Genomic DNA, 11,334 nt, shown 5'->3' with positions numbered 1-11,334 from the left:
TTTTTCAGATAAGAAAGCTGAGGCTTGAAGACGTGTGGAGCCAGTTGCGGAGCTGGAACGTGCACCCAGTCCTGTCTGGCCCTGGAGCTCAAACTCTGTAATCATCATGCTTTACTGCCTCCTGCTGTTTAAATGTACTTATGATGGACCTGACTGGTTGCTGCCATTGAGGGAGACAAAAAGATAGGAAGGCACAGTCAGTCACAGAAGAAGGAAAATGATAGATGCTGGTGAAAGGCACATGAATGTGATGAGGAGCCTGAGGGGTCATTTTTATCTTGGAAGGTCATATGAGGCTTCCTGGAGGATGAAGCATTTGATGAGGAAGGTTGGGGGCAGATTCTGGGCATACAGGAGGGAAGGAGTGCCAGGCTGAGAGAGCTCTGGGGCCTGAGAAGAGGAGGCCCTCATAGAGGCATAGCTGCAAGGGCTTTCATAGATTATTTCATCTGGTCCCCAACATGTCCACCCACCCACCTTTATACTGCTGGCTTCCAAATTTATATACTCAGTCTTTTTTTTTTCTTTTCTCGGCTGTGCTTTGTGGCTTGTAGGATCTTAGTTCCCCAGCCAGGGATCAAACTCAGGCCCTCAGCAGTGTTAAGTCCAGAGTCCTAACCACTGGACTGCCAGGAAATTCCCTATACACCCAGTTTTGACCATTCCCCTAATTGCCAAACAGTTTTATATTCAGTCAGATGACAAATAGGCACCTCAAACTTGACCTGGCCAAAACAGGTCTCCTGGTTTCCCCTCCCCAACATACCCACTCCAAACTGCTCCTCTCGCAATCTTTCTTAAGGTCTCAAGCTGCGACATCATCCTTCTGTCCTCACTTTCCCCATGTCCAATCCATGAGCACATTCCATCATCCCTACCTGTAAAGCACACCCTGAATCAGACCTCATCTTACCACCTCCCTGCTACCCGCCTGGCTGTGGTCACCACCATCACTTACCTGGAAGACAGCAACAGCCTCCCCACAGCTCTCCCAGTTCCTTCTGAAGTTCCACGGGGAGAAGCCTTCTTGGCCTCTTCCAGCTTCTGGTGACTCCATGTGTTTCCTGATTAGGGGCTACCTAACTCCAATCTCTGCCTCTGTCCTCATATGACCGTCTTCTTTGTGTCTTCTCTTCCTGTTACAGCGGTCTCCTCTTATTGGTCTTTGCATTTAGGGCCCACCTGGACAATCCAAGATCATTTCATCTGGAGATTTTTAATTTAATTGTATCTGCAAAACCCTAAGGGCACATTTGCAGGTTCTAGGTGGACTTATCTTTCAAGTGCTACCGTTCAACTCACTGTGTTGTGTGCTGTGCTTGGTCGCTTCAGTCGTGTCTGACTCTGCAACCCCATGGACTGTACCCCACAGGGCTCCTCTGTCCATGGGATTCTCCAAGCAAGAATACTGGAGTGGGTTGCCATGCCCTTCTCCAGGGGATCTTCCTGATCTGGGGATCTAACCCATGTCTCCTGCATTGCAGGCAGATTCTTTACCTGCTGAGCCATTAGGGAAGCCCATTCAACCCTGTAGAGAGGTGAATATCAGAAAAAAATAAAACAGCTGGAAGAATTTTTATTGAGTTTACATTCAGTCCTCCAGTGAGTGATTACTTTTCAAAGCATAGAAGACTCTTGGCTTGCACACACTTGCTCTTTCAGCACTGACTGTTCATGCGTCACTTCAAAGGTCGTTCCCGAGGAGTGAGCGTCTGCATTGTGTAAGGCTAACGTGAGGCTGAGTGTCTCTAGCCTTGCTGGAGCCTCAAACCTACCAGATTATCTCTGCCTACTACTGGGGGCATGACCACTGCTGTCAAGGGGTCAAAATTGTTTCCTCCTAAAACAAATAGTCTCCCCAAGGAAAGCCAGCTGCTAGTGCTGCTGCTGCTAAGTTGCTTCAGTCGTGTCCAACTCTGTGCGACCTCATAGATGACAGCCCACCAGGCTCCGCCGTCCCTGGGATTCTCCAGGCAAGAACACCGGAGTGGGTTAGTGCTGATGATAAAAGGAAAAAGAAGGGATCCAAGAAAGTACTAGTTCTCACCCAGTGTGATGAGCAACCTCTAAAATGAATATTCTCCCAATGGTCCTGCCTTCTGTTTTTTTTGTTTTTGTTTTATATTTTTGGCTGCAGTGGGTCTTCGTTGCTGCATGCTGACTTTCTCTAGTTCTGGCAAATGAGGGCTCCTCTTCACTGAAGTGCACAGAATTCTCATTGCAGTGGCTTCTCTTGTAGAGCGCAGGCTCTAGAGCACAGGCTCAGTGGTTGTGGCACATGGGCTTAGCTGCTCCATAGCATGTGGAATCTTCCTGGACCAGGGATCGAACCTGTGTCCCCTGCACTGGCAGGCAGATTCTCATCCACTGAACCCCAAGGAAGGCCCCACCTTCTGGCTTTTATGCCTTTGTGACATCCTCTTGAGTGTGGGCTGGATCTAGTAACTTGCCTCTACTCAACAGAACATAGTAAAACTGACAGGATGTCATTTCTGAAATTAAGTTACAAAAAGACTGTGGCTTCTGATCGCTCACCTTTTTCACTTTCTGGCTTGCTTGTTCTGAGCGAAGCCAGCTGCCGTGTCAAACAGCCCTATGGAGAGGCCCACATGGCAAGGAGATAATACCTGCACCCAACAGCCTGTAAGAACCTGAGGTCCTCAGTCCAGCAGCCCTCCAGGAACTCAGTTCTGCCAATGACCTGGTGAATAAGCTTGGGAGTGGACCTTCTGAGGCCCACAGGGAGCCATACGTGTGAGCTTGGGAGCAGATCCCCCAGTTGAGCCTTTGGATGATTGCAGCTCCGGCCAACACTTCGTGGTTTGGGAACTGTTTTTTTATGTTTTTTTTTTCATTTGCTCGGGTCGTTGTTGTTGTTTGTGTGGACCATTTTTAAAGACTTTATTGAATTTGTTACAATATGGCTTCTGTTTCATGTTTGTTTGTTTTCTTCTTTTTGCCCCCAAGGCATGCAGGATCTTAGTCCCTGAACAGGGTTGGAACTCGACCCTCCTGCATTGGGAGGTGAAGTCTTAACCACTGGGCCACCGGAGAAGTCCTTGGCCAACACTTTGATTGGAGCCTGTGAGAAACCCTGAGCCACTAAGCTGTGCCCAGATTCCCACTCTACGGGAATTTTAAGATGATAAATGTTTGTTGATTAAACCACTGGGTTTTGGAATAATTTGTTATGCAGCAATAGACACACCCATATATAGATTTCTAGGATATATTCAACCATGTGGAAGACTTCTGCTACAGTGGTGGCTGTTTACAATTTGGGGATTCACAGATATTAGCTCATATGCCTCAAGAATCTACAGCACCTCCTCCCACTCCTTTGATTCTGTTTATATTTTTAAACAAACAGAAAACTATAGTGACAGTTGCACATTCCATTTTTTCTGCTTGATATGTTGTAAGCATTTTCTCACCTCATTAAATATTCTTCAAAGCATTCTTTGTTCTTACCATCTCTTCTGGGGTATGAGTGTACCAACATTAATTAAGTCACTCCCCTCTCTTATTTTGAGCTTAAGGTAGGGTTTTACCTTCTTGGGTCATGTCTATGGGCATGTTTCAGCCCCTCCATTCAGGGCCTACAGGGAAAGTTCCAGGAAGGTAGAAGGCAGAATCACCTGTGGTTAAGTGCTCCTGAGTTACATCAAGCCTATACCATTTCCTAGCTACATGACCTTTACACCCGTGGGCCTTGGTTTCCCCTTCCAAACAATGGGGTAATAATTATATCTACTTTCCAGAGTTATTAGAGGCATCAATGAGTTAACCCAAGTTACACAGAGAGTGCCTGACAAATTTTAGGTTATACAGACACAAGCCAGGCCACAGTGTCCTCGTCACCCCACGAGTCCTGGAGCACCATACGTCATATCGACTCTTGTCCCAGACTCAAGCCAGCCTCCAACCAACAATGTCTTGGCTTCCCTCCCACCAGTCTGTTCTCCCTGAACCTGCTGGTGACTCCTGCTCTGTAGCCATCCACAATCCTGTGGCCACGACACCTCCTCTTCCTGCATGACTCTGAGCAAGTCCATCCCATCTTAAGGCCTCAGTCTCCTCATCTGCAAAATGGGAAGGGAGGTTGGATTAAGAGGTCCATGAGGGATTGCCCACCTAAGATTCTAGACCATGTGCTTTCCTTTCAAAGGTCTTTTGGTTCAATAGTACAAAGTACAGTCAGAATTTTAAACAACTAACCAAAGCAAAAAGAATTGGAAAACACTTTATTTACCATAACATAGGTACCAAGTGCTCAGCATTTCCTGGAGTGTGTCAAACACTAGCCTAGTGTCTGCTTACATGTGTAAATCTGGGTGAAGAGCTGGAGTTTCTCATCTCTGTCCCCTTACAGTGTTTGTCTTGAGTCTGAATGAGAACCGTCCCCCACTTCCACCCCCATCCCCAAGCAGGCGCTGCAACTGTGCTCCTATCTGGTCCCAGGACCCTGCTCCATCAGGCCAAAGAGCAACAGGGTCATTGCTCAGAGGGGCTGGAGGGTAATGGGGGCCTGTGGGCTGCACAGGGATGAGGACAGCACTGAAAAAGACACAGGTCTCGCTGCGTGCTAAGTGCTAGTTGCTCAGTCATGTCCAACTCTTTGCGCCCCCACGGACTGTAGCCCGCCAGGCTCCTCTGTCCAGGGGGATTCTCCAAGCAAGAATACTGGAGTGGGTTGCCATGCCCTCCTCCAGGGGATCTTCCCAACCTAGGGCTGGAACCTGCGTCTCTTACGTCTCCTGCATTGGCAGGCAAGTTCTTTACCACTATCACCACCTGGGAAGCAGGGAATCACAAAGCAAAAGGTTCAAGTCCACCACTTGCTCAAACCTAAGTTTGCACCTGGTCCTTCCCTCATTCTTTCCACCTGCCTTTTGTGCAGGATATGAATGCTCTCAGAAGTCCACTCACCATGGCCCTGGGAGGAAGGGAGAGGTAGGGAGTTTTCGGGAATAGCTTGGTGAGCCGACCCTTCAGAATCCAAGGTCACCATGTGGCTATGGACCCTCAGTGGGTAGAAATCCCAGAGGGGACTGCTCCAGGCTTGTCCACAACTCCAACCCACAGGTTCAGCTCTTTGGCATTGAAAAACTACTAGGAGCAGAAAGGATTCTCTTCTGGGCTCCTGCTGGGCCCTTCCCCACCTGGGTTTGGGCTCTGGACCAGCCCCAGTAAAGGCAAACTTTCAGAAATTACAGGGCTTTGTGGCCCTGGGAATCACAGAGCAAACAGTGGGGAGCGTCCCTCCCCACTCCCAGCACTTAAACCTCTCATGCCGGCTCTAGGTTTCTAGGACCCCAGCCCCTACGGTGCCTGGGCCAGGATCCCACCAGGAGAAGGAGGAGCAGATTGTGATGTTTTGGGTCCCAAGAAAGGCTGTGTGACCTTGGACAAGTCACTTGGCTTCTCTGAGCCTCTGTGTCCTTTCCACTCCTAGTTAGCTGGTCAGCCAAGAAAGGCAGCCCCCAGCAGCAACAGAGGAGATGCCTGTGTGCTGAGGCTGCTTCCTGGGTCCAAGGAAGGCGTTAGCCCAGTTCTGGGGGCCAGGTTAGAAGTGGACTTGAGCAGAAGAGAGCAGAGGGAAGTCCAGGAGGGGGTGGGGGCTGGGATCCACGCCCAGCCCTTGCCAATCTGCTGCTGAGGAAGCTGGCTTATGCTCCCTGCCCTGCAGAGACCCCAGCCCCGTAGCAGCTGAGGGGCTGTGGGGTGTGGACCCTGGCTTCCCCCCGTTGGGGTGCTCCAGCCTGAGGAACTCTAGAGGGGTAGGTTGGGCTGTGGGGCTGGGCAGGACGATGTTGAGCTTAGAGGAAGGTTTCAGCAGGCCAGAGCCAGCAGGGGAGGTGGACTGGGCAGGGCTGGGTGACAGCTGTGCAGGAGATGCAGTGACTGCAGTGGGACCGAGGGACAGTGAGGGCAGAGGGGACAGGAGGAGGCCGAGGGAACCATGAGGCTGTGGGTCTGGAGAGGGTTGCGGAGCCGAGGGAGAAGAGACTGGGGTCCGGAACAGGCCCAGCTGCTCCTGGCAGCCATGCTGTCCGTGGGGCACGGAGCCTGGGGGCCGCTCGGCCTGGCCCCAGCAGCCAGCGGCCCCTGGAGCCAAGCAGGAGGCACAGTCCAGCAGGCACAGGCGCTCATGCACGTGCAGGGCCTGAGTCCACCAGGCCAGCTCGGCCTGAAGGGCCTGGATCTCCTTCCGCAGGGCGTGGTTCTGCTTCTCCAGTGACTCATGCTGCTGGGGGGAGAAGCAGATATAGGTGGGGAGGGTTATGTCAGCCAGAGTCAGAGGCCCAGCTTGAGCCCTATTTCCCAATGCCCCAGGGTCCTCAATTTAGGAGGAAAGATACTCCTGCCACCTCAATGCCCTTTGGCTGCTCTCTGGCCAGACATTCATGACCACCAGCTCAGACCTGTCTGCTCTCTCTCCCCAGTGCCAGGTCCCTGAGCCAGCCAGCCTGGGGTCTCCACTCACCCGGGAGCTCTACCAGCCTCCTAACTGGTGCGCCTCTCAAACTACGTGATCTCTTGGCCCAGAGGAGACATTCGACGGCTGCAGTGCTAATGGAACATTAAAGCCCTTTAAAGTCTCCCGTGACTCCCCATGTGTGGGGGCCCCAGCTCACACTTCCAGTTTTATCTCTCCAACTGCTCCTGATGCCTCCACTTCCTGTTCCTCAAATGGACTCTGCTTCCTCGTCACACTTGCAGTCTCCTCTGCCTGGACAATTCCAGCCCCGCTTCCCCGGTCTAATCCTGACATGGCCTTCTTGTGACAACTTAGATGTCCTCTGTCCTGGACACTTCTAGGCTGCTCAGTGCCACTGCCAGACCTCCTCGACATCCAGCACTTGCCCACCAAGGCACTGTGGGCGGAGTCCAGGGTCACGTTTTACAGGTTGGCAGCACGGGTGTGCTCTTTTCGGCATTTAGGTTCTGTTCTGCTGAGTACTGGGTGGGAACTCAGTGGGACAGTAATCAATGTGAAGTTCTAAACAATCATTTATTAGTATGATGGCAACAGTGGTGGAAAATGCAGAAGAAACTTTATTTCCACAGCTCATCAGACTCGGAGAAGGCAATGGCACCCCACTCCAGTGCTCTTGCCTGGAAAATCCCATGGACAGAGGAGCCTGGTAGGCTGCAGTCCATGGGGTCGCTAGGAGTCAGACACGACTGAGCAACTTCACTTTCACTTTTCACTTTCATGCATTGGAGAAGGAAATGGCAACTCACTCCAGTGTTCTTGCCTGGAGAATCCCAGGGACGGGGGAGCCTTGTGGGTTGCCATCTATGGGGTCACAAAGAGTCAGACACGACTGAAGTGACTTAGCAGCAGCAGCAGCAGCAGCAGCAGCTGGCTCAGTGACTTCCTTTGCGTCCCTTGCCCTGCCTCTTATGGACACTTTCTAAAAGAAGAAGCTGCAAGGGTGTTTTATATTAAAATGTTGCTTAAGCCATGGACTCAAAGTTCTAACAGGCCTCAAAGCCACCCACAGCGCCACTCCCAAGCTGGTTTCTGCTGTGGAAGTTGGAAAGACATTTTAAAAACATGTCATTAGGTCACTCTTTACCTAAATTCTCCAAAGGCATCAATTCACCTCCAGAAACTGGGTCACTTATTCATTCATTTACCACCCTCAGGTTGCTCAACGTCACCTCCTCCGGGAGGGCTTCCCCAGGTAGGTTTCCATCACCCTACATATCCCACTCCCTTCTCTCTTCCCTGCTTTAATCCTTCCTAGAGCACTTATCACTATCTGATATCCCAAATACCTCATGGGTCATTTATTTGTCTATCCAGCTTCCCCATGAAAATACGAGCCCTAGGAGGGTGAACTGGACTTTTGTGTGCTGTGTTCACAGCTGTATCTACAGTGCTTAGAACTGTGCTTGCTGCACGAGAGATACTCAGTAGGCATTTCTGGAAGGAAGGAATGAATGAGCTCATGAAGTCTCAGCTGCTCCCAAGCATGCCATCCTGGGTATCAGCCCTCATTCTCATGCATTGTACAGGGTGCAACTCTCTTATGCTCGTGCCAGCCCTATTTCATTTGCCTGCAATGCTTTTTCTTACCTTCATCCATTTGGAAAACTCCTATTCATCCCTCAAAACCAGCTCAGACTTCATCTCTGTATCACCTTAACCCAACTACCTGTGTGTTGTTCCTACCTATGAGTTCCCACTTTATTTTGACTCTATTGTTCACTCCACAGAGAAATACTGAGTTCCTTCTATCTGCCAGGCACTGGTCCAGGTGATGGGGAGACAGTAGGCAGCAGAAGAGCTCCCTGCCTTCAGGGTGCTTACAGTCTGGGGAGGAGGACAAGCAATGGTCAACATCTAAACTTGTGATGCAAGGTCAGTGCTAACCAGAAAAATAAAGCAGAGTAATAGGTGAGGTCTCTTTAGCTCAGACGTTTAGAAAGACCTCCTCCTTTTGAGGCGGTGACATTTGAGCCAAACACCCAGCAAGGAGTGAAGATCTAGCTGGGCTGCTGTCTGAAGACAGAGGGAGCAGCCGGGGGAGCCCCTGAGGCTGGACATGCTCCACCAAGGAAGGAACAGAGAGAACGAGGTGCAGGATGTTAGGAGAGGAAGGTGGATGGTGCGGGTGGGGTCGCAGAGAGCGTAGGACCTTTGGGTGTGGAGGGCTCCGAAGTTTACTCATTGCAGTAAGGACTACCGTGTATGCAGCCCAACCAAAGGCCAGGTCCTGAACCCAGCTCTTAACGGGCCCCCCGAGGTGTGTCCTTTCTGCACAGAGGAAGAAGGGAAACCCCAAGGTCAGGTTACCATCTGAGGTCAGGTTACCATCAAGTGTGAGTGGAGCCCCCCACCCTCCACCCCACCAGGCTCCTTGGCCTCCTTTAGTCTTCACAAGGGTCCTGCCAGGGGGCAGGGATTTTCAGATGAGGACAGTGAAGCTCAGTGAAGGAAATGACCTGCAGCTATGGAATGCAGCAGCTGGGACTCTAAAGCCAGCCTGTCTTAACCCTGAACCAGTTTCTCACAGACGGTCTTGGCCACTTACATCAGAACCCAGACAGGCAGGGTGATCACCGCAGTGCAGCACCTCTGAGCTAGGTTCTGGATGGGCAAGGCTCAGGGACCTACCTTTGAATGAAGGCCTCACCTGGTCACTGGGCCAGGTTCTCCCAGTTTCCCTCCCCTTCTTGTCTCCTCCCTCTAGACTGGGAGTGCCTTGAGGGCAGGCCTGGGCTGAGGATGCACTGTCATGCCCCTGGAGCCCCGCGTATCTGGCACACAATTTCCGCTCAACACTCAGGAATTTTTGAATCTCAGCAGCAGAGCCCTCCTCTCTCCCCAAGTTCAGGGCCCCTGGCACCTACAGCAGTGCAGGGGAACTGCTGATTAGTGGGACAGAGAAGAGGTGGCCGGGCCAGGTGAGTGACGTCGGGGAAGGGAAGGGAGGCAGCCCCACCTGGTGCAGGGCATCCGCCTTGTTCGTGTGCTTCTGCCGGCTTCTCTGGGCGGCTGCCCGGTTCTTCTGTTTCTTCCTCAGCTGCCTCTGATGCTCCTCAGCGTCCTGTAGGGTGAGAGACTAGGGCTCAGGGGGCCCGGCAGGGGCGGGCTAGCTGTAAAGCCATCCCCTTCTCTTTTGGGGAGGGTCAGTGCTGTGCAGCCTGTGGGATCTTAGTTTAGCTCAGGTGTTTAGAAAGACCTTCTCCTTCTGAGGCGGTGACATTTGAGCCAAACAGCCAGCAAGGAGTGAGGGTCTAGCTGGGCTGCTGTCTAAAGGTAGAGGGAGCAGCCAGGGGGAGCCACCAGGGTTCAAACCCATGACCCCTAAATTGGAAGCCTGGAGACTTAACCACTGAACCACCACGGAAGTCTCAGCCATATCCTTCTTGAATCAAGTCCCCGAGGGTCCCCTTTCCCCCAGAAGCCCTCTCTGGCTCCGTCGGTGTCCACACACCCCATCACAGACACAGCACCGCTCGGTGGAATGCCAGCCTCACACACGTACCACTCACAGCTCATGACCGGGCAGCACATGCCCTAGACAACCCGCTTCACACCTACAGCCTCCTTATGGACCGTGTTGCTCTGGGTAGATCACTCACTTCCCTGAGCCCCATTGCCTGATCTGCCCCAAATGGAGGCACAGGTGCCTTCCTCACTGGCTGGAAAGCTGGCAGGGGTTAATAAAAGTCGCTGTTGTTCTAATCACTACTGTTTCCACTGTTAAGGTGTTGATTTCTCTAGCCCTGAGCTCTTTCTGTGAGGACGGGACGGGGCGCGATTCTGATTCTACTCTGTGTTCCCTTGCCCAGCGCAGGCCCAAAGCTGATATTCATTAATCCCACAGACATTTGTGCACTATGATGTGCCACGCACTGAGCTGAGGGGACACGGCAGCAAACTAAGAGGCAGTACTCTCTGCCCTCAGGCTACTTGCATTCTAGTGGGCCAGCAGCCTAGAATGAGGGAATGAGTCCCCTCTGACAGAAGAGCGGACGCAGAGGGTGACAGCTGTGACCCTCTCCCTACACTGGGTTCATGAACTTAGATGAAATAGTTAACCCAAATGCCCAGGGCTCTGGAAAATCAGACAAGAGGGAACACTGGAGACCCCACAACCCCCTCCCTCAGGTCACTCTGGGAGGTGTGTTCTGAGTGTGGGGACCTCAGGCAAGACCCTGCCGCCCTGGCTGAGGACTCTGCGACTCCCAGGTTCAGGAGGCCCCTTGCAGGTGCTGGGGCCTGAGAGACTGGAGTCTGGAGGGGAAAGACCTGCCATAAGAGAAGGCCTTGGGCCTCTGGTACTTGGGTTCTGGACTAGAGGCAAGGCCTCCAGGGGAACCGTGGCCAGAGCTGGGGGAGGAAGGAGGAGGCTCCTGTAATGGCAGCGTAGGACAGGTAGTGAGGAGCAGCTGTAATCAGAGGCCGAGTTCTAAACTGAAGCCTGGATCCGCAATGTGAAAGCAGGAAAGCCCTCAAGCCAAACCCCTAAGGAGACTGAGGTCCAGAGATGGGGTGTGTGAGGCCTCCGCCCCCAAGCCCATGCGAACAGAGCCGGCCCCGGCACCCTGAGGCATGTTCCCCTTCTTAGCCCCCGAACCTGCTCCCCTGCACTCACCGTCCTGGTCAGAGGCCCATCGCCCCCGCAGAGGTGCATGGTGGGGAGGAGAACCCGGGCTCACACCGGTCGGGGCGTCCCTCAGCTGCTGTGACCTCCCAGTGCCCTCTTGGGGCCCAAGGAAGTGGCAGCTCTTTAAATCCCCGGTGACCACTCCGCCCCCAACAAGCCAAGTTTCAGTTTCTCCTAAAGCCACCGGCTGCTCAGAATCCCAGGC

The 11,334-nt window shown here is 52.5% G+C and overlaps 1 protein-coding gene across 2 annotated transcripts; it reads right to left on the bottom strand.

Annotated features, from left to right (window-relative positions):
* Positions 1 to 4,227: 4,227 nt before the first annotated feature.
* BATF2 (basic leucine zipper ATF-like transcription factor 2) lies at positions 4,228 to 11,334 on the bottom strand. 2 transcript variants are annotated; one of them, XM_005894077.2, is made up of 3 exons: positions 11,118 to 11,334; positions 9,459 to 9,563; positions 4,228 to 6,250 (listed from the first exon to the last, which is right to left on the bottom strand). In XM_005894077.2, the coding sequence occupies exons 1-3, from the start codon at positions 11,154 to 11,156 to the stop codon at positions 5,567 to 5,569; spliced, it is 828 nt and encodes a 275-aa protein (XP_005894139.1). In that variant the 5' UTR covers positions 11,157 to 11,334; the 3' UTR covers positions 4,228 to 5,566. The 2 variants fall into 2 exon arrangements, with proteins under 2 accessions (XP_005894139.1, XP_070215649.1); XM_070359548.1 differs by having other exon boundaries at positions 4,228 to 6,247.

Source organism: Bos mutus, chromosome 22 (assembly GCF_027580195.1).
Source record: "Bos mutus isolate GX-2022 chromosome 22, NWIPB_WYAK_1.1, whole genome shotgun sequence".
Classification (NCBI taxonomy): Eukaryota; Metazoa; Chordata; class Mammalia; order Artiodactyla; family Bovidae; genus Bos; species Bos mutus.
Note: the sequence above shows the minus strand (reverse complement) of the source record. Positions and strands in the feature narration are given on the sequence as shown.

What these genes read in the sequence shown, in the direction of transcription:
- BATF2 (XM_005894077.2), bottom strand. Translation starts at nt 11,156, where the DNA reads ATGCACCTCTGCGGGGGCGATGGGCCTCTGACCAGGACG. An exon ending in ATGGGCCTCTGACCAGGACG is followed by an intron (nt 9,564 to 11,117) that starts GTGAGTGCAGGG and finishes CTCACCCTACAG; the next exon opens with GACGCTGAGGAGCATCAGAG. An exon ending in AGGCGGATGCCCTGCACCAG is followed by an intron (nt 6,251 to 9,458) that starts GTGGGGCTGCCT and finishes TTCTCCCCCCAG; the next exon opens with CAGCATGAGTCACTGGAGAA.